This window comes from Haematobia irritans, chromosome 1 (genome assembly GCF_050003625.1).
Source record: "Haematobia irritans isolate KBUSLIRL chromosome 1, ASM5000362v1, whole genome shotgun sequence".
Classification (NCBI taxonomy): Eukaryota; Metazoa; Arthropoda; class Insecta; order Diptera; family Muscidae; genus Haematobia; species Haematobia irritans.
This window is the reverse complement of record NC_134397.1, coordinates 54,716,490-54,743,538: the sequence shown is the minus strand read 5'-3', so window position 1 is coordinate 54,743,538 and position 27,049 is coordinate 54,716,490. Positions and strand designations below refer to the sequence as shown.

General features: G+C 23.9%; 1 protein-coding gene and 1 long non-coding RNA gene across 2 annotated transcripts in view; one reads left to right on the top strand and one right to left on the bottom strand.

The window, feature by feature from the left end:
* The window catches only part of LOC142220943 (uncharacterized), a 176,444-nt gene that overhangs the window by 87,164 nt on the left and 62,231 nt on the right, over positions 1-27,049 (bottom strand). The gene's annotated exons all lie outside the window — the stretch shown is intronic.
* The window catches only part of mld (molting defective), a 147,285-nt gene that overhangs the window by 64,878 nt on the left and 55,358 nt on the right, over positions 1-27,049 (top strand). The window contains exon 2 of the mRNA XM_075290372.1: positions 2,922-3,565. Coding sequence (XP_075146487.1) covers positions 2,972-3,565 — 594 coding nt within the window. The 5' untranslated portion in view covers positions 2,922-2,971. The remainder of the gene's footprint in view (positions 1-2,921; positions 3,566-27,049) is intronic.

The following is a 27,049-nucleotide window of genomic DNA, read 5'->3' as shown; positions in this document are numbered from 1 at the left end:
TCTTAATTGAGTTTTAAAAAATATTCAACTAAAAATTTAATTGATTCAATAAATTTTTTAATTAAAACAAAAATAAATCACAAAAATGAATAGTATCAATTATTTTTTTAATTGATTTTCAATAAAAAGCTTCTTCAGATCATAGTTTATTTTATTGTTTTACAATTATCCTATTTGAAGGGACAGCATTTCCCCCATTGTTCTTTCTCATATGTGTTTGGCTTCATCTTCCGTTCTTCCATTATCAATAAGTTTAACCACAATATAAGACAAGACAGTAGCATTATTCTCTCTCCGCCCCTCCCCCCTGGTATAGTGCTACCCACTTGCGCACATTCGCGTTAAGTAATTCAATGAACCAAGAATTTCGCTGGCAAAGTAAACATAAGGTAACGGTTACTACACAAAATCCTTTCCAGACATTATTCACCAAATGTTATGCTTTCAACATTCTTCTTTCACACGTAGTCCAGAGATGTAGCAAATTGAAATCGATCTTTTCTGTACAAAATCATGGGGTAAAGTGAAATTTAATCCTTCAAATAATTCGCTGTTTTTCAATCAGGCATAACCGCCACTAGCCGCCACTGGTCTGCTTCACCATATTCTTACTATCTGCATACGACAATGGGTAATTGAATACTGAAGGCCATAACGCGAATTTCCTTGAACTCTTTACCACCTCTATAGGGTGAAGGTTTATATGTAACTTATGTCCCTCTCATGTGTGTGTGTGTATGTGTGTATAAGGAAGAATGTCTAAAATACCCACTCACGAAAGAGAGCGTATGGAAAATGTAAGAGTAATGGGAAGAGAAAATTCGGCATTTACAAAATTTTAATTCTATAGAAAATCTTGTCCAATTTTGTCAAAATTTTATTTCTGATGAATATTTTGTCAAAATTTAATTTTTATAGAAAATTTTGTCAAAATGTTATATCTACAGAAAATGTTGTCAAAAGTTTATTTCTATAGAAAATTTTGTCAAAATTTTATTTCTATAGAAAATTTTGTCAAAATTTTATTTCTACAGAAAATTTTGTCAAATTTTCTCAAAATTTTATTTCTGATGAATATTTCGTCAAAATTTGATTTTTATAGAAAATTTTGTAAAAAGTTTATTTCCATAGAAAATTTTGTCAAAATTTTTTATCTATAGAAAATTTTGTCAAATTTTCTCAACATTTTATTTCTGATGAATATTTCGCCAAAATTTGATTTTTATAGAAAATTTTGTCAAAATTTTATTTCTATAGAAAATTTTGTCAAAATTTTATTTCTATAGAAAATTTTGTTAAAATTTTTTATCTATAGAAAATTTTGTCAAAATGTTATTTCTATAGAAAATTTTGTCAAAATTTTATTTCTATAGAAAATTTTGTCAAAATTTTATTTCTATAGAAAATTTTGTCAAAATTTTATTTCTATAGAAAATTTTGTCAAAATTTTATTTCTATAGAAAATTTTGTCAAAATTTTATTTCTATAGAAAGTTTTGCCAAAATTTTTTATCTATAGAAATTTTTGTCAAAAATTTATTTCTATAGAAAATTTTGTCAACATTTTATTTGCATAGAAAATTTTGTCAAAATTTTATTTCTATAGAAAATTTTGTCAAAATTTTATTTCTATAGAAAGTTTTATAAAATTTTATTCTATAGACAATTTTTGTCAAAATTTTATTTCTATAGAAAATTTTGTCAAAATTTTATTTCTATAGAAAATTTTGTCAAAATTTTATTTCTGATGAATATTTCGTCAAAATTTAATTTTTATAGAAAATTTTGTCAAAAGTTTATTTCTATCGAAAATTTTGTCAAAATTTTATTTCTATAGAAAATTTTGTTAAATTTTTTTATCTATAGAGAATTTTGTTAAAATTTTATTTCTATAGAAATTTTTGGGAGCCACCGTGGTGCAATTGTTCGCATCAGTAATGCTGGTGACATTTCTGAGGGTTTCAAAGCTTCTCTAATTGCAATCACTGCAATGTGGAACGCCGTTCGGACTCGGCTATAAAAAGGAGGTCCCTTGTCATTGAGCTTAACATGGAATCGGGCAGCACACAGTGATAAGAGAGAAGTTCACCACTGTGGTATCACAATGGACTGAATAGTCTAAGTGAGCCTGATGCATCGGGCTGCCACCTAACCTAACCTAACATAGAAAATTTTGTCAAAATTTTATTTCTATAGAAAATTTTGTCAAAATTTTATTTCTATAGAAAATTTTGTCAAAATTTTATTTCTATAGAAAATTTTGTCAACATTTTTTATCTATAGAAAATTTTGACAAAAATTTATTTCTATAGAAAATTTTGTCAAAGTTTTATTTCTATGGAGAGTTTTGTCAAAATTTTATTCTATAGAAAATTTTTGTCAAAATTTTATTTCTTTAGAAAATTTTGTCAGATTTTTTTCTATAGAAAATGTTGTTAAAATTTTATTTTTATAGAAAATTTTGTCAAAATTTTATTTCTATGGAAAATTTTGTCAAAATTTTATTGCTATGCAAACTTTTGTCGAAATTTTATTTCTTTATAACAAACCAAAACGTACGGAATAGAATCGTGAAAGGTTTACAAATATAGACAAAATTTAGGCAACCGTGAATGTCCACTATTTAGAGATAAAAAATATATCTATATATATAGATAAAAAATTTTGACAAAATTTTCTATGGAAATAAACTTTTGACAAAATTTTCTATAAAAATCAAATTTTGACGAAATATTCATCAGAAATAAAATTTTGAGAAAATTTGACAAAATTTTCTGTAGAAATAAAATTTTGACAAAATTTTCTATAGAAATAAATGTACTACATATAATGTACTTCAATGTACTACATATAATAATTTCAGTTAACTGTATATGATTCCCCAAACAAAAAATCTAATTAAACTCCCTTTTTTACTTTCAGTGCAATTTTTCATTTTTTCGAAAACCTGCCTTATTAGAATCTAACACAATATGGCAGCTTCTGTGGCCTCAACATTAAACAAGACTCCTAAAATAACAGCAACCACAATAGAGTCCTCTGCCAATTTAGCCGCTATAACAGATGAAGAAATTTGCCAAAAAGAGAGCAATAAAACGAACAACAGCCGAAGCAGCAACAGCAGCAACAATAACATTAACACCCAAAAGACCAATTTAAATTCCCAGGAATTATGTCGTAGTTGTGGCAAGACCAGTGAAGATTTGTATGATCTCTATCATCAACCACACAACAACAACAACAACCACCACAACACCAACAATAATAATAAAAATAATGCCACATCTTTACCACAATCAACGTCCGATGAGACAAAGCCTTCACCGTTTACCACATCGTCAACCACCTGTTTTGCTAGCAAGTTAGACCAAGAGACTAAAACTGTGGCAACAACGTCGGCACCGTCATTAACATCAAATTCTTCAACCTCAAATGCCTGCCATTTCACCGCCATCCAAGCTACAACTATGACATTTGATAGTGTTGCTGCAACCGCAAAAGCGACAGCCAAGGGTCAAAGTAATATGGATAATATTCTACAAGAAATGCAAATTTGGCATTTACAGGTGAGTACAAATTTATTTCACTGTGACACATTGTTTCACTCATTCATTGATAATTAAGGCAATATGTTAATATTTCATTGAGCTTCACATTTTGAATGAATTTAAATGGATAACCACATCAAAATGTCATACTTTTAATGTGGATAATTGAATAGCAAACGCGAAAACCAAATGTTGTATGATTCAAATAAGGCGGCTAGGCATGTGATATCAGACGTACCACAATTTGACAAAAATTTCTATGTAAATAAAATTTTGACAAATTTTTATATACAAATAAAATTTTCACAAAATTTTCTATAGAAAAAAAAGTTTGTTAAAATTTTCTATAGAAATAAAATTTTGCAAAAATTTTCTATAGAAATAAAATTTTGAGAAAATTTTCTATAGAAATAAAATTTTTACAAAATTGTCAAAGGAAATAAAATGTTAACAAAATTTTACAAAGAAATGAAATTTTGTTAAAATTTTCTATAGAAATAAAATTTTGACCAAATTTTCTATAGAAATAAAATTTTGACAAAATTTTCTATAGAAATAAAATTTTGACAAAATTCGCTGTTGAAATAAAATTTTGCAAAAATTTTCTATAGAAATAACTTTTTCACAAAATTTTCTATAGAAATAAAATTTTAACAAAATTCTCTATCTACCAAATTTTCTATAGAAATAAAATTTTGACAAAATTTTCTATAGAAAAACAATTTGTTAAAGTTTTCTATACAAATAAAATTTTGATAAAATTTTCTATAGAAATATAATTTTACAAAATTTCCTATAGATATAAAATTTTGTTATAATTTTCTATAGAAGTAAAATTTTGTTAAAATTTTCTATTGAAAAAAACGTTGTTAAAATTTTCTATAGAAATAAAATTTTGGACAAAATTGTCAAAGGAGATAAAATTTTAACAAAATTTTATAAAGAAATACAATTTTGTTAAAATTTTCTATAGAAATAAAATTTTGACAAAATAATCTATAGAATTAAGATTTTCACCAAATTTTCTATAGAAATAAAATTTTGACAAAATTTTCTATAGAAATAAAATTTTGACAAAATTTTCTATAGAAATAAAATTTTGACACAATTTTGTATAGAAATAAAATTTTGACAAAATTTTCTATAGTAATAAAATTTTGTTAACATTTTCCATAGAAATAAAATTTTATTAAAATTTTTAGAAATAAAATTTTGACAATATTTCCTATAGAAAATTTTCTATAGAAATAAAATTTTAACAAAATTCTCTATAGAAATAAGATTTTGACCAAATTTTCTAACATATAGAAATAAAATTTTGACAAAATTTTCTATAGAAATAACATTTTGACAAAATTTCTATAGAAACAAAATTTTTACACAATTTTGTATAGAAATAAATTTTGTTAAAATTTTGTATAGAAAAAAAAATTTGTTAAAATATTCTATAGAAAAAAAATTTTGACAAAATTTTCTATAGAAATAAAATTTTGACAAAATTTTCTATAGAAATGAAATTGTGCAAAAATTTTCTATAGAAATAAAATTTTGACAAAATTTTCTATAGATATACAATTTTGTTATAATTTTCTATAGAAAGAAAATTTTGACAAAATTTTCTATAGAAAACAATTTTTTTAAATTTTCTATGGAAATAAAATTTTTGTCAAAGGAAATAAAATTTTCTAATAGAAATAAAATTTTGACAAAATTTTCTATAGAAATAACATTTTGACAAAATTTCTATAGAAACAAAATTTTTACACAATTTTGTATAGAAATACAATTTTGACAAAATTTTCTATAGAAATAAAATTTTGTTAAAATTTTTTATAGAAAAAAAATTTGTTAAAATATTCTATAGAAAATTTTGACAAAATTTTCTATAGAAAAAAAATTTTAAAATTTTCTATGGAAATAAAATTTTTGTCAAAGGAAATAAAATTTTCTATAGAAATAAAATTTTGACAAAATTGTCAAAGGAAATAAAATTTTGACAAAATTTTCTATAGAAATAAAATTTTGACAAAATTGTCAAAGGAAATAAAATTTTAACAAAATTTTTCATAGAAATAAAACTTTGTTAAAATTTTCTATCGAAATAAAATTTTGTTAAAATTTTCTATAAAAATAAAATTTTGTTAAAATTTTCTTTAGATATAACATTTTGAAAAAATTTTCTATAGAAATAAAATTTTGACACAATTTTGTATAGAAATAAAATTTTGACAAAATTTTCCATAGAAATAAAATTTTCACCAAATTTTCTATAGAAATAAAATTTTGACAAAATTTTCTATAGAAATAAAATTTTGACAAAATTTTCTATAGAAATAAAATTTTCACCAAATTTTCTATAGAAATAAAATTTTGACAAAATTTTCCATAGAAATAAAATTTTGACAAAATTTTCTATAGAAATAAAATTTTGACAAAATTTTCAATAGAAATAAAATTTTGACAAAATTTTCTATAGACATAAAATTTTGTTAAAATTTTCTATAGAAAAAAAATTGTTAAAATTTTCTTTAGAAATAAAATTTTGACAAAATTTTCCATAGAAATAAAATTGTGGCAAAATTCTCTGTAGAAATACAATTTTGACAAAATTTTCTATAGAAAACCATTTTTTTTTGTTGAAATTTTCTATAGAAAAAAAATTGTTAAAATTTTCTATAGAAATAAAATTTTGACAAAATTTTCTATAGCAATAACATTTTGACAAAATTTTCTATAGCAAAAAAATTTTCCTAAAAATTTCTAAAGAAATAAAATTTTGACAAAATTTTCTATAGAAATAAAATTTTTACAAAATTATCTATAGAAATAAAATTTTTGTTAAAATTTTCCATAAAAATAAAATGTTGTTAAAATTTTCTATAGAAAAAAATTGGGATAAAATTTTCTATAGAAATAAAATTGTGATAAAATTTTCTATAGAAATAAAATTTTAACAAAATTCTCTATAGAAATAAGATTTTGACCAAATTTTCTAACATATAGAAATAAAATTTTGACAAAATTTTCTATAGAACTACGATTTTGATAAAATTTCTATAGAAACAAAATTTTGACACAATTTTGTATAGAAATACAATTTTGACAAAATTTTCTATAGAAATAAAATTTTGTTAAAATTTTTTATAGAAAAAAAATTTGTTAAATTTTTCTATAGAAATAAAATTTTGACAAAATTTTCTATAGAAATAAAATTTTCTATTGAAAAAAATGTTAAAATTTTCTATAGATATAAAATTTTGTTAAAATTTTCTATAGAAATAAAATTTTGACAAAATTTTCTATAGAAATAAAATTTTGATAAAAATTTCTATAGAAATAAAATTTTGTTAAAATTTTCTATAGAAATAAAATTGTGACAAAATTTTCTATAGAGATAAAATTGTGATAAAATTTTCTATAGAAATAAAATGTTGTTATAATTTTCTATTGAAATAAAATTTTGCTAAAATTTTATATAGGAATAAAATTTTGATAAAATTTTCTATAGAAATAAAATTTTGACAAAATTTTCTATAGAAATAAAATTTTGAGAAAATTTTCTGTGGAAATTTCCCTATTCGAGAGCTTGTTTCTATAACATGTACTCATGCAATTTCCTTCGTTTCGCCATCACCAGAACGACTTTGCTGATTTATTGGGCATGCGCCCAAGGGACTCATTTAGCCAAGAGTATTTAACGATAATGTAAACATTATATTAGCATAACGTTAACTAAACCCCTTAGCCAATGTAAACTAACCCCCTCCTCATCGGAATGTGTATTGCATGCCTTTCTACAGTACTTCATCTATATGCAAGAAATATTTCTCATAAAAGTGTTAGGCTAAATGATATGCAGAAAAAAAATTAATTATAAGCTAAAGTTGGCCGTATGCAAGTAAAGTAAAATTTTGTTTACTTTTAGTTACATGCGAAATAATTTTCGCTTAGACAAGGCTTCAGCAATTAAGCCTGTTAATAACAATGCTTCTCGGGCTGAGGTGGTGGTGGATGGCCATCACTGGGATATGGAGCCGGGGGAACTGGATGGGTCTCTCGTTGATGGAGTCTAGCCTGTATAGGATGATGAATAAAAGCAAACATGTCAAAGTAAAACAAACATTCGTTGTTGTTGTTGTTTTTCTTCTTCTTATTCTCCTGCTTTTTTCATACTTTACTATTTTCTTAGACATGGCATGCCATAGAAGGAATTGATTGGTTCAAGTGGCACCACTTCACCTTGACGGGCATGCAAAAAAACAAACACAAACCACTTGGCAAAATTAATGTTCTCTTGAAGAGTCTAAGCTTCAAATTCAACGAGTAAAAATTCTGCCTTTCCTTTTCATTTTAATTCAACTTGAATTGCTTTTTTATTTTATTTTATGATGATGGATCAAGAGCATCGACAGTAGTAGTAATGATGATGGAAGGCCTGAAATAAGATTGTTGTTTAGACATCATTTGTTTGAGAGTGACCTGCATTTGAAATTTGATGGGTTTTAAAAGTAAAAATAGAGGTCTGCATCGAATAACTTTTCACTACATGTATGCAATTCGCTGTCGAATATAGTACATACACTGTCTTTCTCTCAGAGCGCAAGTAGTGAAGTGAAGAGAACACTGCTTGTACTTATCCGAAAAAAATATGTGTTCCGAAAAAAAGGAACAATAAAAATGCAAGTATTTGAGAAAAAGTACAACATGGATTCTCTTCACTTCACGTGGTACCACAAGTATTTCTCAGTTATGTGCGAAGCAAAACTTTCCATTATTATTAATCATAGATATGTATGTATGTCACACACTTACCTTAACGTTTGCCGTTCTTTATAACAAACCGAAAACATATATTATGGAGAGTAACTGTTTTTTGTATTTCTGAAACTGCACGTGGTACATGGAGTACTCTATGAAGTTTTGTTCTCGCAACATACTCGACGTGATCACTCCGAGTACACTTCAATAAGAGAGGAAGAGGAATATGTGTTTGTTGGTAGTGAAGACATCAGAGTAGCAACAAGAAGTTACTCGTGACTTTTGGTGTTCATCAAAATGTGTACCAATTGTTTTGCGACTCTCTTAAATAGATGTACTCATGTAGCAAGTACACGTGTACTCTTAATTTACAAATGGAATTGTGCAGAGCTCTTGTAAAAAAACACAAAAAAATCCCTTAAAATACACTCAGGCAGTGTTGCCAGGTGATTTTTGATTCTTCCCCCAAAATATTAAGAAAAAAACCCTAAATTGGTCTAAGCTTTTTTCAAAAACCCCCAAAAAATTTCAGAATATAAAAGTACAAAAAGTGGTCCCAAAATTACGTGAAAAAATCCTGTAGTGATACACTTTAAAAATTAAATTTAACACAAATATATATCCTGAAAGAAGAGTTCTTTCCTGAGAAACGAAATTTTAGAAAAACTAAGTTTTCTTTTGATGCTAAAATTTTTTTTCGTTTGAAGTAAATAAAAAATAAAATTTGCTATTTAAGAAAATACTTTAAAACAAAAGAGATTTTCGTTAGTTTAAAATTTCATCCCTGAGGAAATTATTTTTTCTATGGATATAATAATACAATATGTATATCAATTTAAAAAGCGGGCTTACTCTTAAAAAGCTTTCAGCTGCTAAGTTAAAATACGATTGTTTTTAATTTTGTCAAATATTAAAAATGCCCTTTCAACAGAAGAGTTTAAAAAAGATAACGAAAATAATGCTATTGGATACTAGTTTGTATTTAGGATCTTCTTGTTGACTTTCCGCATCTTTTTTCTCATAACTCATGCGAGAATTGTTCCGAATTTGCTTGAGAATTGCACCACTTTATAAGGTCTGAAATAATTTTTTACCCCTAAAAATCCCCCCAAATAAATTTTACCCCTAAAAAACACCCTAAACGTGAAAAAACCCCTAAATTTGGGGGTAAAACCCCTAACCTGGCAACACTGCACTCAGGTAAATTCAGTTATTTTTCAAGGAAATTTTCCAAAGGAATGCGTAAGTGAAGTGAGGAATATATAACACAGATTATATAATTCGGGAATGTATAGCACAGATTCTCATATTCAGTCGTGACAAAAATTGAATTGTTGGCAACAGAGTTTTCCAAAAAGCATCTCTTGGTTACGCAAAAAATCCCTGGCAAGATCTTCAGTCTCAACTGTACATCGATCTCTGGTCCAGGGGTGCTTTATTTTTTCTCAAAAAGTAGGGTATATAAGTGACAATTTTATTCTTATCTTCGATTTAAATCTAGAATGGTTCACCCTACACCAATAAGGGATGCCTGCCGTCGTTTCATATGGCAAAAACTTCCTGGTCATTGATAGTTCTTATATTTCCCAGCAAAAAAAAAATGGAAGTTCTTCTCAAGGCACAACTTTAAAAGAACTTCCAAAAATGCTCTCCCAAAGATGTTCTTTATTTTAACTGCACAGGAAGTTCATTTGAGTCAATTTCGTTATAAGTCGCTTTTTTATATTTTTAATGGGAAATTTATTTTTGTGTGTGTTTCGAATAGGTTAAAAACAGATTAAGAATTAATAAAATGGTAAAAATTATTTAAATTTAGCCGAAAAAAATTCTAAAGCCTTTGTAGAAAAATTTCGAATTTTTTGAAAATATTTGATCACAAAAGTTCCAGACCGATCGTTATAATGCATTAAAAATCATAATAAATTTTAAAAATTATTTATTTGTCAAAATATCACAAAATTTCTTAATTCACATCCAAAGCACTGAATTCGCCTCACACCTTAAGAAGTGATTCAAATTCAGTTCAGCGGCTGTTGAAATGGTGGACATCCGTCCTATGACATGCCCATGTTAAATTCATCGCTTCTGCGTCAATTTGGCACCACTTCCGGATCCAAAAAGAACATATGCACTACTTTTTTGGCGACGCTTTTTTTGCTGGGTTGCTTATCAATCTCTTTGATTTTCCATATTATTATTTTAAATTTTTTATTTAAATTTTATTTTCTATTTTACTTTAATTTTTCTAACACAATCAATCCCCAGTCCTATATGTTATATGTCCTCAAAATATTCCCAAACAAAAACAATTCATTTATACGTGACAAAAATTCTACGCTTTTGATGAAATTTTCAATTTCCCCCGGGGAAATGTTGAATAGAATATTACCAGTTCTTCCCTGCTCGCCCCCCTCTTGGGGATTTGCGTTATCAGATTATAAAGCATATTTGCAAAAACAACAAAATAACACCCACCCTCTTTGCCACTCCTCGATATAGACCATGGATAAACCAGAAAAGTTTTTCACAAAGCACAAAACCACACTATTTGTTTATGATGCCATGTAGCAAATTAACATTTCATATCTGACAGATATTTATTCAGGTTTTTAGCTGTGGTTGGATAGATGTTTAGATTCCTGCTTCATCCACAGCAGTATTATTGTGTTGTCTATTTTCAAAAACCAAAAAAAAAGTGAAATTTCAATTTGTTGAATTGAAAATGTTTTACTACTTATCCTTTATTCGAGGCATAGGCTTAATGAGTTCGAGAGCATTAGTCTCGTATAAATGACCCAGGATATAAGGGGGAGCGGCAAAAATACAATGTAGCCCCTTTGATAAGTTAAACAATAGAGAATTTAAATTGTTATTGTTGTGAATGGAATAGAATTTAAAAGTGGTCATAGTAATGCCAGGATATAATTTTTATTATTTTTACTTTAATACGTTTACTGAGGATAAACATTGTTTATTTTATTAAATTACTTTTGAATATTCTTAAATAAATATTCATCTATACAAGCATCATAAAACTTTAAGAGAAATTTAAATGAAAGTCATCTTCAGAAATACCCAAAGTTTGCGTCGCTTCATTACTGTTTTCTAAGGAAAACTAATGTTCTTCACCATTTATCATAGAAAGTAGTTGCTCATCACAGTGTTTAAGCTAAATCAGGATTTGCTCGAAGCATTCTTTCCAACTCTCCTTTGGGCTTGTTCACCTTGCTAGGCGTAGCTGAAGTGCTCTAGTGGTTTTCCAAACAACGATCATGGAGTTTTGACAAAATTTTCCATAGAAATAAAATTTTGTCAAAATTTTATTTCTTGAGAAAATTCTTTAAAAGTTTATTTCTATAGAAAATTTTGTTAAAATTTTATTCCTATAGAAAATTTTATTGAAATTTTATTTTTATAGATAATTTTGTCTAAATTTTATTTCTAAAGAAAATTTTGTCAAAATTTTATTTCCATAGAAAATTGTGTCAAAATTTTATTTCAATAGAAAATTGTGTCAAAATTTTATTTCTATATAAAATGTTGTCAAAATTTTATTTCTATAGAAAATTTTGTCAAAGTTTTATTTCTATAGACAATTTTGTTTAAATTTTATTTCTATAGAAAATTTTGTAAAATTTTTATTTCCATAGGAAATTTTGTCAAAATTGTATTTCTATAGAAAATTTTATCAAAATTTTATTTCTATACAAAATGTAGTCAAAATTTTATTTCCATAGAAAATTTTGTTAAAATTTTATTTCTATGGAAAATTTTGTCAAAATTTTATTTCTATAGAAAATTTTGTTAAAATTTTATTTCTATAGAAAATTTTGTTAAAATTTTATTTCCAAAGAAAATTTTGTAAAAATTTTATTTCCAAAGAAAATTTTGTAAAAATTTTAGTTCCATAGAACATTTTATCAAAATTTTATTTCTATAGAAAATTTTGTCAAAATTTTATTTCTATACAAAATGTTGTCAAAATTTTATTTCCATAGAAAATTTTGTTAAAATTTTATTTCTATAGAAAAATTTCTCAACGCTTTATTTCCATCGAAAATTTTGTCAAAATTTTATTTCTATAGAAAATTTTGACTAAATTTGATTTCTATAGAAAATTTTCTAAAAATTTTATTTCTATACATATATTATTTTCTCAAATTTTTATTTCCATAGAAATTTTTTTTTAAATTTTATTTCTATAGAAAATTTTCTTAAAATTTTATTTCTATAGAAAATTTTGTTAAAATTTTATTTCTATAGAAAATTTTGTCAAAATTTTATATCTGTAGAAAATTTTGTCTAAATTTTATTTCTATAGAAAATTTTGTTAAAATTTTATTTCTATAGAAAATTTTGTCAAAATTTTATTTCTATACAAAATTTTGTCAAAATTTTATTTCTATAGTAAATTTTGTCAAAAGTTTATTTGTATAGAAAATTTATAAAAAATTTTATTTCTATAGATAATTTTGTCAAATTTTTATTTCTATAGCAATTTTTGTTAAAATTTTATTTCTATAGAAAATTTTGTTAAATTTTTATTTCTATAGAAAATTTTGTCAAATTTTTATTTCTATAGAAAATTTTGTTAAAATTTTATTTCTATAGAAATGTTTGTTAAAATTTTATTTCTATAGAAAATGTTGTTAAAATTTTATTTCTATAGAAAATTTTGTCAAATTTTTATTTCTATAGAAAATTTTGTCAAAATTGAAAGATTGAAGAATAAACCAACAATAACTGCAAATATCAAAAATGGGAGCCACCGTGGTGCAATGGTTAGCATGCCCAACTTGCATACACAAGTTCGTGGGTTCGATTCCTGCTTCCACCGAACACCAAAAAGTTTTTCAGCGGTGGATTATCCCACCTCAGTAATGCTGGTGACATTTCTGAGGGTTTCAAAGTGGTTTCACTGCAATGTGGAACGCCGTTCGGACTCGGCTATAAAAAGGAGGTTTCTTGTCATTGAGCTTAACATGGAATCGGGCAGTACTCAGTGATAAGAAAGAAGTTCACCAATGTGGTATCACAATGGGCTGAATAGTCTAAGTGACCTTGATACATCGGGCTGCCACCTAACCTAACCTAACGAAAACGAAACATTTTTATTTCTATAGAAAATTGTGTCATACTTTTATTTCCATAGAATTTTTTTTAATTGTATTTCTATAGAAAAATTTTTTAATATTTTATTTCTATAGAAAATTATTTTAATATTTTATTTCTATACAAAATTTTCTCAAAATTTTATTTCTATAGTAAATTTTGTCAAAAGTTTATTTCTATAGAAAATTTATGAAAAATTTTATTTCTATAGAAAATTTTGTAAAAATTAAAGATTGAAAAATAAACCAACAACAACAAAACGAAACATTTTCTATAGAAAATTGTCTGTTGTTAAAATTTTATTTCTATAGAAAATTTTGTCAAAATTGTATTTCTATAGAAAATTTTGTTTAAATTTTATTTCTATAGAAAATTTTGTCAAATTTTTATTTCCATAGGAAATTTTGTCAAAATTGTATTTCTATAGAAAATTTTGTCAAAATTTTATTTCTATACAAAATGTAGTCAAAATTTTATTTCCATAGAAAATTTTGTCAAAATTTTATTTCTATAGAAAATTTTGTCACAATTTTATTTCTATAGAAAATTTTGTTAAAATTTTATTTCTATAGAAAATTTTGTTAAAATTTTATTTCCAAAGAAAATTTTGTAAAAATTTTATTTCCAAAGAAAATTTTGTAAAAATTTTAGTTCCATAGAAAATTTTATCAAAATTTTATTTCTATAGAAAATTTTATTAAAATTTTATTTCTATAGAAAATATTGTTAAAATTTTATTTCTATAGAAAATTTTCTTAAAATTTTATTTCTATAGCAAATTTTGTCAAAAGTTTATTTCTATAGAAAATTTATGAAAAATTTTATTTCTATAGAAAATGTTGTCAAAATAGAAGATTGAAGAATAAACCAACAATAACAAAACGAAAAATTGTATTTCTATAGAAAATTTTGTCAACATTTTATTTCTATAGAAAATTTTGTTAAAATTTTATTTCTATAGAAAATTTTGTTAAAATTTTGTTTCTATAGGAAATTTTATTAAAATTGTATTTCTATAGAAAATTTTGTCAAAATTGAAGATTGAAGAATAAACCAACAATAACAAAACAAAACGAAAAATTTTATTTCTACAGAAAATTTTCTCTAAATTTTATTTCTATACAAATATTATTTTCTCAAAATTTTATTTCTATAGAAATTTAATTTCTATAGAAAATTTTGTCAACATTTAATTTTTATAGAAAATTTTCTCTAAATTTTGTTTCTATATAAAATTTTGTTAATACTTTATTTCTATAGAAAATTTTGTCAAAATTTGATTTCCATAGAAAATTTTTACACAATTTTATTTCTATAGATAGAAAATTTTTACAAAATTTTATTTCTATAGATAGAAAATTTTTACAAAATTTTATTTCTATCGAAAATGTTGTCAACATTTGATTTCTAACGGAAGTTGTGTCAAATTTTTATTTCTTAAGAAAATTTTTTAAAATTTAATTTCTATAGAAAATTTTGATGTTTTCTTTGAATGTAGGCGGTTAAAATGTGTCGACTTCATACTGCAAATATCAGAGCCTCAAAATTATAGTAGAGCATTTAAATAATTTTAAAAATAGAAAATCAAAATGAAAATCAACTACTTCCATGTTTTCTAAATTGTTCCAAAAAAATTAAAGTTATATGGAATTCAAGCATTACAAATAGCTCTAGAGAGCTCAATATTTTGTAAATTTATATATTCGTTTACTTGGATATTTTACGTCATCGCCACATTATCCTTCAATTCGGCCATATCTTTTGATTATCCCCTTTCAATTCCCTTGCTCCAAATAAAAACACGGAAACTATTAATTGATGTTTTGTCAAAGGATTTAAAGAAGTCCCAAAAACAAACACAAACATTCTACACCCATACATTCGTTCAGCTTCCTTTACAAAACCGTTAAAAGGACATTTAAATAAAGTTAGACATCATTGATGGCATCGTCAACGTCAACGTCGACGTCATCTTCCTCATCATCGTTGCTTTCCTCGCATTCATTAAATAAACATAAAGCCATATCCTTTGAGGCCAAAAATAAAAGTAGTATTGAAATTATTGATGATGTGCAAACAAGGGTAAACAGCAACAAAATGAGAAGAAACAAAAAAAAAACACTAGAAATGACAAAGATGATGAAGATAAAAAAGGAGTGTAAAAGCAACACAAATTGTTGATACAATGACTAAAGAAAAGTGGGGGAGGGGGCTAGGGAAGATATAATGCAAATAAAACACCAAATAAAATAAACAAAAATTCCAGACAGATAGATAGGAAATCGCCAAATATAAAAGGAATTTCCTCACTCCCACTCTCACACACTACCACTCTCATCACCCTTCAATCTCCCATAGACACCCATGACAATAAACACACACACACAATATAATAATAAAACAATTCCATGTCAAATTCAGATATGTCACTTACGCATACATTACAAAACGGAAACGGAAAATACAATGTATGGTAGGTATTCATATGTGGCAACAATGTTCACCACCATTGAATTTGATGTCTGTTCACAAGTGGATAAGTGCGTAGAGTATGTGTGTTCGGGGGAGGAGAGGAAGCAATCATTGGAAATGATTTTGTAATTGGGCAATAATATTTGTATTTTTCCTCTGCTATAGATTTCGCCAGAAAACCAAGAAGAGACAAGGGTAGAAAGGGAAATTTTACCATAAAAAAAAACACAAAAAACAATGAATGCATTGATAAGCCGGTAAAGTGTGAAAATAATGTCGTTAACATACAAAGCAAAAAAATATAGTATATATGTGGTAGACCTCATCATCAACACTCATCCCCCCCTACACACTGATTAAAGGTCAATTAAATCATGGGCCGTTGTCGTCACCGTGACTGACTTTTCTTATCAACCACAATAAAAAAATCACGAGAGACCCTTGAATATTTCTTTTACTTGTGTGACAATATATGGTCGTCAATTCAATCATGTGTTACAAATTCGCTTTAAATGTTAGTTACGTTAATGTCCTTTTTAAGAATTTATAGAAATCCTTCGTAAAAAGTGACCAAACCATAATGCACGATGTTAATTTTCTATAGAAATAAAATTTTAACATAATTTTCTATAGAAATAAAATTTTGAGAAAACTTTTCTATAGAAATAAAATTTTGACACAATTTTCTATAGAAATAAAATTTTCAGAAAAATTTCTATAGAAATAAAATTTTAAGAAAATTCGCTATAAAAATAAAATTTTGACACAATTTTCTATAGAAATAAAAATAGAAATAAAATTTTTACAAAATTTTCTATAGAAATAAAATTTTGCAAAAATTTTCTATAGAGATAAAATTTAGACAAAATTTTCTATAGAAATAAAATTTTAAGAAAATTTTCTATAGAAATAAGATTTTAAGAAAATTTCCTTTTTAGCTGATAGCCTAAGTAGCTAATGCTAGATTTTTCTCTATTATTCTTATATTTACTATAAGTTTAATAAATAAATAATATAAATAAGAAAATTTCCTATAGAAATAAAAATTTGACAACATTTTCTACCGAAATAAAATTTTGCAAAAATTTTCTATAGAGATAAAATTTTGACAAAATTTTCTATTGAAATAAAATTTTAAGAAAATTTTCCATAGCAATAAAATTTTGAGAAGATTTTCTATAGAAATAAAAGTTGAAGAAGTTTTTCTACAAAAATAACATTTTAAGAAAATTTTCTACAGAAATAAAATGTTAAGAAAATTTTATATAGAAATAAAATTTTGATTGACATTTTCTATAGAAATAAAATTTTGACAAAATTTTCTATAGAAATATAATGTTGATAATATTTGCTTTAGAAATAACATTTTAAGGAAATTTTCTACAGAAATAAAATTTTAAGAAAATTTTAAGAAAATTTCCATAGAAATGAAATTTTAAGAAATTTTTCTGGAAAAAAAATTGAAAAAATTTTCTATCGAAATAAAATTGTGAAAAAATTTTTTATAGATATAAAATTTTGACAAAATTTTATATTCAAATAAAATTTTAAGAAAATTTTCTATAGAAATGAAATTTTAAGAAAATTTTCTATAGAAATGAAATTTTAAAAAAATTTTCTATAGAAATGAAATTTTAAGAAAATTTTCTGTAGAAGTAAAAGTTTAAGAAAATTTATTTATTTCTTTTCTATAGAAATAAAATGTTGAGAATATTTTCTATACAAATAAAATTTTCAGAAAATTTTGCAAAAATTTTCTATAGAAATAAAATTTTAAGAAAATTTTCCATAGAAATAAAAATTTGACAACATTTTCTATAGAAATAAAATTTGAAGAAATTTTTCTACAAAAATAAAATTTTATGAAAATAAAATTTTAAGAAAATTTTCTATAGAAATAAAATTTTGACAAAATTTTCTGTAGAAATAAAATTTGAAGAAAATGTTATATAGAAATAAAATTTTGATTGACATTTTCTATAGAAATAAAATTTTAAGAAAATTTTCTTTAGAAATAAAATTTTAAGAAAATTTTCTTTAGAAATAAATTTTTAAGAACATTTTCTATAGCAATAAAATTTTAGCAAAATTTTCTATAGAAATAAAATTTTGACAAAATTTTCTATTGAAATAAAATTTTAAGAAAATTTTCCATAGCAATAAAATTTTGGGAAGATTTTCTATTGAAATAAAATTTTAAGAAAATTTTCCATAGCAATAAAATTTTGAGAAGATTTTCTATAGAAATAAAAATTGAAGAAATTTTTCTACAAAAATAAAATTTTAAGAAAAAATTTTATGGAAATAAAATTTGAAGAAAATTTTATGTAGAAAGAAAATTTTTATTGACATTTTCTATAGAAATAAAATTTTAAGAAAATTTTCTTTAGAAATAAATTTTTAAGGAAATTTTCTATAGCACTAAAATTTTAAGAAAATTTTCTTTAGAAATAAATATTTAAGAAAATTTTCTATAGAAATAAAAATTTCAATTAATTATTATTCGAGCTCTATGGACACTAATTTGTCAATAGAGCTCGAATAATAATTAATTGTAAATTAAGATTTGGACGTTAATCGCCTGTTTCAGTATCAGGCCAACATGAAAAAAATAAGAAATAAAATTTGTAGAAAATTTTTTATAGAAATAAAATTTTAAGGAAATATTCTGTAGAAATAAAAGTGGAAGAAATTTTTCTTCAAAAATAAAATTTTAAGAAAATTTTATATAGAAATAAAATTTTTATTGACATTTTCTATAGAAATAAAATGTTGACAAAATTGTCTATAGAAATAAAAATTTTACATTTTCTATAGAAATAAAATTTTGCAAAAATTGTCTACAGAGGTAAAATTTTGAGAAAATTTTCTATAGAAATAAAATTTTGATGGACATTTTCTATAGAAATAAAATTTTGACAAAAATTTTCTATAGAAATACAATTTTGATAACATTTTCTTTAGAAAAAAAATTTTAAGGAAATTTTCTATAGAAATGAAACTTTTAGAAATTTTTTTTCGAAAAAAAAATTGCAAACATTTTCTATAGAAATAAAATTGTGCAAAAATCGATAGAAATAAAAATTTGACAAAATTTTCTATAGAAATAAAATGGTGACAAAATTATCATTGAAATAAAATTTTAACTAAATTTTTTATAGACATATTTTCACAAAAAAAAATTAAGAAAATTTTTTATAAAAATAAAATTTTGAGAAAATTTTGTTTAGAAATAAAATTTTGACAAATAAATTTAAATTAATATAGAAATAAAATTTTAAGAAAATTGCTTATAGAAATAATGTTTTGACAATATACTTCTTATAGAAATAAAATTTTTAGGACATTTTCGATAGAAATAAAATTTTGACAAAATTTTCTACTGAAATAAAATTTTAAATAAATTTTCTATAGAAATAAAATTTTGAAAAAAATTTCCATAGAAATAAAATTTTAAGAAAAATTTCTATAGAAATAAAATATGAAGAAAATTTTCTAAAATTTTGAGAAGATTTTCTATAGAAATAAAAGTTGAAGAAAGTCTTCTATAAAAATAAAATTTTAAGAAAATTTTTTATAGAAATAAAATTTTAAGAAAATTTTATATAGAAAAAAAATTTATATAGAAATAAAATTTTAAGAACATTTTCTTTAGAAATAAAATTTTAAGAAAATTTTCTATAGAAATAAAATTTTAAGGAAATTTTCTGTAGAAATAACAGTGGAAGAAATTTTTCTTCAAAAATAAAATTTTAAGAAAATTTTATATAGAAATAAAATTTTGATTGTTTCTATAGAAATAAAATTTGAAGAATAGAAATAAAATTTTGCAAAAATTGTCTACAGAGGTCATATTTTGAGAAAATTTTCTATAGAAATAAAATTTTGACAAAATTTTCTATAGAAATACAATTTTGATAAGATTTTCTTTAGAAAAAAAATTTAAGAAAATTTTCTATAGAAATAAAATGTTGAGAAAATTTTCTATAGAAATAACATTTTAAGAAAATTTTCTATAGAAATAAAGTTTTGCAAAAATTATCTATAGAAATAAAATTTTGCAAAAATTATCTATAGAAATAAAATTTTGACAAAATTTTCTATAGAAATACAAGTTTGCAAACATTTTCTATAGAAATAAAATTTTAAGAAATTTTCTATAGCAATATAATTTAGAGAATTGTTTTTTTTTTTTTTATAGAAATAAAATGGTGACAAAATTTTCTATAGAAATAAAATTTTGACAAAATTTTCTATAGAAATAACATTTTCTAAGACTAAGTTAGCCTAGAGTAATCTAAATTAGCCTAGAGTAACTATAGGCCATCCTAAACTTAACATTATGGTTGGACCACCTTTTATTGCCTAAACATTGTATGGCTGAGACGTTGATACGCAACATAGGAATTCGTTACACTTTATTTTGCAATGTTAATGCCTTAATGACAGTTATTTGCAGAAGTAGCTGGGCATAAACCAAAGGTAGTTAGCCAGCCCTCATATAAATCGAAGGGACTACGCATAACAAATTACAGAGAGAGGCCAGGATATGAAGAAAAGTAAAAGCAACGGAATACAGTAAAAACTGTAATACAAAACCTCCAAATCAGGCATACTAACAACTAACCATCAGGTTCTCGCCAAATAGAGGGCCAACGTATATACTTAACCACCACGAACTAAAATCCATGTCATTCCATATAAGTCATTAACTTAAAAAGGAACCCAGAAAAAGCGACACACTCCAATGCCATTTGCCAAGTACCAATGGACACATGCATGAAGAATAAAAAAAAAAAACGAAAAACCAAACACATTCACAACTACCCCAAAATCCAAATGGAAATAAAAGTCGTTCATATAGGGATGATGGGGAAGAGGTGAGGGGGGAGACCCTTAATACTTGAACGGATAAAAGTCGACTTATTTTCAACACTACATTAGCAATCTAACCAGCTTTATTATTACCCTCCACTTTGTGTCAATTAACAAAAGGTTTTGTATCAATTTTGGGCAATTTTCGGCAAACATCTGTTGCAAATGTTTTGGACAACATGCAAACGCTCCTTTTCAACCGACGACGACAACGACAATGTTGCATTTTAGTTTGTCCAATATAAAATGCACATACGTCCATAACTCAATTTGCAGACAGTATAGTCAGTCAGTCTCTTCTTCATTGGGGAATACAGTGTCCCCATTGCTCAGAACCTTTTTGTCAAGGTATAGGTGTGAGTTTGTTGGCACTTTTGTATCTCTTTGCTACCACTAAGAGTGATATATTGGTTAGGATGGCAAGGAGAGGCGAGGTGAGTATGAAGAGCAATGATCTCTCAAATGGGTTAACAAGCTTTTAGTTAAGTTTCTCTCAATTACTAAATACGTGTTGACATTCAAAATGTTAACAGATGGTCAAGGGGTTTCAGTTACTTGTGTTTTTTTTATTTTATTTTGTTTCGTTTTTTTTCACAGTGAACCAATTTATTTAAATAATTTCACAGTAAAGGTTGAGAATAGACAAAAAGATATGAAAAGAAGATATTTTGGTTTCAGTTAAATCCTTCCATTAGAGTTATAGCAATTTCGAGTGGCGGTTCTGTTTATGTTAAACCTCTAATGACCAATTTTTATTTTGTTCAGCTGATAAATGAAAAATCGATACGATGAAATCCAGTACCTGCTGTATAAAGCATTGAAGACACTCATGCCAAATATAATGCACCAAACTATGAAGAAAATTTTACAAAAAATCTACCAACTTAAAAAACAATAGTTTTGATGTTGTTGATTCATTTTTTATAGTTAGTATAAACAACATTTTTGTTATTCGAAAGATACCCTACGTGAAATTGGTGCAAATTGCCACAGACGGACCTATCGCAGAACTGGTATCTGTGCTCCAGTTAGTTGCAATTTTTAAATAGTCGTAATTTATTTATTTCCGTACTAGTTTGATATTAAAATCTTAGATCCATCAAGATTTTAATATCAAGCATTTTCACATTTAGTGAAATAAAATGATCAGAATAACATATTGTTTGACATATTTCATAAGCCCAAATTGAAATAGATTTCTAAGAGTTTGTCCGAGATTGGTTCCTGAGGACCTGTATATGGGGTGCTCCTGCGAAATTGTCCCACGACGTGTCCTTTGGGATGAGTCCAAGACGCGTCCTAAAATGTAAACTTACCCCGTCAATGATAAACCCATGTTAAAGTGACCGGTCCCTTCAATACGTTTTGACCAGAACTGGGACTGGTCCATACACACCAGGGACTAGTCCTGTACCGGTTCTGTGGTTGATCTATTTCCTGTAGGGTATACATTGAATTTATATGAATTTTTATCAAAATTTTATATCCATAAAAAATGTTGTCAAAATTTTTATTTTATTTCTATAGAAAATTTTTTCAAGAATTTATTTATATAGAAAATATTGTCAAAATTTTATTTCTATAGAAAAATTTGTGAAAATTTTATTTCCATAAAAAAAATAGTCAAAATTATTTTTCATGTTAGCCTGATACTGAAACAGGCGATTAAGGTCCAAATGCATGATAACTTAATTTATAATTAATTATTAATCGAGCTTTATGGACAAAGTAGATTAACGAACTTGATCAATAGAACCATTGAAAAGATTCTATTCTATTGATCAAATTCCTTAATCTACTTTGTCCATAAACCTCGATTAATAATTAATTATAAATTAAGTTAATTTTTCAAAATTTTTTTCCACACAAAATATTGTCAAAATTTTACTTCTATAGAAAATTTTGTCAAAATTTTATTTCTATAGAAAACTTTGTTAAAATTTTATTTCTGTAAAAAATGTTTCAAAATTTTATTTCTATAGAAAATTTTATTTCTACAGAAAATTTTGTCAAAATTTTATTTCTGTAGAAAATTTTCTTAAAGTTTTATTGTCTCAAAAATTGTTTTCTAGACAATTTTCTTAAAATTTTATTTCTATAGAAAATTTTCTCAAAAATTTTACTTCTATAGAAAATGTTTTCAAAGTTTTATTTCTATAGACAATTTTCTTAAAATGTTATTCTTTCAAAAATTAATTTCTATACATTTTTTTTAAATTTTATTTCTATAGAAAATTTTGTCAAAATTTCTATTTCTACAGACAATTTCCTGAAAATTTTATTTTCTCAAAATTTTTTTCTATTTCTATTTATTTCCATAGAAAATTTTTGAAAAATTTTATGTCTATAGAAAATTTTCGCAAAATTATATTTCTATAGAAAACTTTGTTAAAATTTTATTTCTACAAAATTTTTTTTTCAAAATTTTATTTCTATAAAAATTGTTTTCAACATTTTATTTCTATAGAAAATTTTGTCAAAATTTTATTTCCATAGAAAATTTAGTCAAAATTTTATTTCTATAGAAAATTTTGTCAAAATTTTATTTCTATAAAAAATTTTGTAAAACATTTTATTTCTATAGAAAATTTTGTCAAAATTTTATTTCTGTAGAAAATTTTCTAAGAATTTTATTTCTATAGAAAATGTTTTCAAAATTTTATTTCTATAGACAATTTTCTTAAAATTTTATTCTTTCAAAAATTAATTTCTAGACAATTTTTATTTAAATTTTATTTCTATAGAACTTTTGTCAAAATTTCTATTTCCACAGACAATTTCCTGAAAATTTTATTTTCTCAAAATTGTTTCTATTTCTATTTATTTCCATAGAAAATTTTGTCAACATTTTGTTTCTATAATTTTTTTTTTCAAAATTTTATTTCTATAGAAAATTTTGTCAAACATTTTATTTCTATAGAAAATTTTGTCAAAATTTTATTTCTATAGAAAATTTTGTCAAACATTTTATTTCTATATAAAATGTTGTTAAAATTTTATTTCTATAAAAATTGTTTTCAAAATTTTATTTCTATAAAAAAGTTTGTCAAACATTTCATATCTATAGAAAATTTTGTCACAATTTATTCTTTAGAAAAGTTTGTCAAGATGTTAGAAAATTGTTGTCAAATTTTTATTTGTATAGAAAATTTTGTCAAAATTTTATTTGTGTAGAAAATTTTCTTAAAATTTTATTTTCTCAAAAATTGTTTTCTAGACAATTTTCTTAAAATTCTGTCAAAATTTCTATTTCTACAGACAATTTCCTGAAAATTTCGTTTTCTTAAAACTTTTTCTATTTCTATTTATTTCCATAGAAAATTTTTGCAAAATTTTATTTCTATAGAAAATTTTCGCAAAATTTTATTTCTATAGAAAACTTTGTCAAAATTTTATTTCTATAAAAATTGTTTTCAAAATTTTATTTCTATAGAAAAGTTTGTCAAACATTTCATTTCTACAGAAAATTTTGTCACAATTTATTCTTTAGAAAAGTTTGTCAATATGTTAGAAAATTTTGTCAAAATTTTATTTCTGTAGAAAATTTTCTTAAAATTTTATTTTCTCAAAAATTGTTTTCTAGACAATTTTCTCAAAAATTTTATTTCTATAGAAAATTTTGTCAAAATTTTATTTCTATAAAAAATTTTGTCAAAATTTTATTTCTATAGAACATTTTGTCAAAATTTTATTTCTATAGAAAATTTTGTCAAAATTTTATTTCTATAGAAAATTTTGTCAAAATGTTATATCTATAGAAAATTTTGTCAAAATTTTTATTGCTATAGAAAATTTGTCAATTTTTTTTTTTTTTAAATAGACAACTTTCTTAAAATTTTATTTCCTCAAAAATTTTTTTCTAGACAATTTTCTTAATTTTTATTTGTATAGAAAATTTTGTCAAAATTTTATTTATACAGACAAGTTTCTTAAACTTTTATTTCTATAGAAAATTTTGTCCAAATCTTATTTCTAAATAAAATTTTCTTAAAATTTTATTTTCTCAACATTTCTTTCTAGACAATTTTCTTAAATTTTTATTTTCTCCAAAATTGTATTTCTATATAAAATGTTGTCAAAATTTTATTTCTATAGAAAATTTATTCAAAATTTTATTTCTTTAGAATGTTTTGTCAAATTTTTATTTCTATAATAAGTTTTGTCAAAAGTTTATTTCTATAAAAAATTTTGTCAAAATTTTATTTCTATAGAAAATTTTGTCAAAATTTTATTGCTATAGAAAATTTTATCAAACATTTTATTTCTATAGTAAATTTTGTCAAACATTTTATTTCTATAGAAAATTTTGTCACAATTTTATTTCTTTAGAAAATTTTGTCAACATTTTATTTCTATAGAAAATTTTGTCAAAATTTTATTTCTATAGAAAATTTTGTCAAAATTTTATTTCTATAGAAAATTTTGTCAAAATTTTATTTCTATATAAAATTTTGTCAAAATTTTATTTCTATACAAAATTTTGTCAAAATATTATTTCTATAGAAAATTTTGGCAAAATTTTATTTCTATAGAAAATTTTATCAAAATTTTATATCTGTAGATAAATTTGTCAAAATTTTATTTCTATAGAAAATTTTGTCAAACATTTTATTTCTATAGAAAATTTTGTCAAAATTTTATTTCTGTAGAAAATTTTGTCAAAATTTTATTTCTATGGAAAATTTTGTCAAAATTTTATTTCTATAGAAAATGTTGTCAAAATTTTATTTCTATAGAAAATTTTGTCACAATTTTATTTCTGTAGAAAAATTTGTCAAGATGTTATTCCAATAGAAAATTTTGTCAAGATTTTATTTCATTAGAAAATTTTTGTGAAAATTTTATTTCTATAGAAAATTTTGTCAAAATTTTATTTATATAGAAAATTTTGTCAAAATTTTATTTGTATAGAAATGTTGTCAATATTTTATTTCTATAGAAAATTTTCTCAAAAATTTTATTTGTATAGAAAATTTTGTCAAAATTTTATTTCTATAGAAAATTTTCTAAAAAATTTTATTTCTATAGATTTTTTTTCAAAATTTTATTTCTATAGAAAATTTTGTAAAAATTTCTTTTCCGATTCCTTGTTTAACCTACCTCAAACGATTCTTGTAGTCTAGTAGTTTCTCTTGTTCCCGAGTCATTTCTCGTGCACACCCTTTTGTAGGCCAATAAAACCATGGCAATGTGTAAATAGTTAATGGCAGTTCTATTTTATGAAGTGCCTAACAATAAAAAGCCCTTAATATTAATACAATACGGGGGACAGGAACAAATTTCTCACTTATGATTTGGAATCTGTTTTAGCTGTGACTCTATAAAAGCCTTGTCGTTGAGCTTCGCGTCATTTCTCTTAATGCCAAAATATACACGCGTCAATAGCACACGCGCCTCACCAAGGCTTACTTGAAGTCATGTAACATGAGTGTTTTTGATTTTCCCTTAAAATTGAATGAAGAAAGGCAATAATAAAATATACGAACGAAGAATAAAAGGACAGAACAAAACAAGGATTAAAAAAAAAACTCATTAATTTCAGGACAATGAAATGTCGACATAGAAAATGTGTGGATTTGAAGTGGGCAAAAAATGTCATAAAATTGTAATGGGTCTTTCAATACCTGTAAAGTAATTTTCAGTTCAATTTCTTTTTTGCTAAGAAAAAAAAACGATTGAGAATGGCATGGTTTAGAAGAGAACAGATATCAGTCAAGGTTGTGGTGGTAATCATCCCCAAAAAAAAAAAAAATTTTTTGGTTTTTTTCCAACATCAAACATTATTGCATTATCAATCAATAGCCTATGAGAAATCCCATTATATTACCCTCATATAACGATTTACGTTTTTGTTTTTTTTTTATTTATTCTCCACCAACCACTGAGTTGCAATTCATTTCCGTATTGATCAAATTTTAATAAATTTTTCATATCGTTTCGGAGTTTTTTTTTGTCTTCCCTCCCTTTCTCTTTGATTTTAAATCTCACCGATTCATTGACTTTTTTTCCTTATCCTTTGTTTCCCTAACAGAGTCAAATTGACTTTTAACTACATTGTACAATCCCTGCTTATGTTGGTTTAATTATTTAAACATTGTGTAGTTGGGTTTTTTCTTTACCTCCAGACAAGAAGCAACCCCCCTTGGTGCGACAAAAAGGCCTAAAGGGGAAAATTGCATTTCGCCACAGTCGGGATGCTTTATGGGAATTTGATGAATTACAAACGAAAACCAAGAACTTAGCATATCCTAAAATTACCCTGTTATGTGCCTATCAATAGCAATG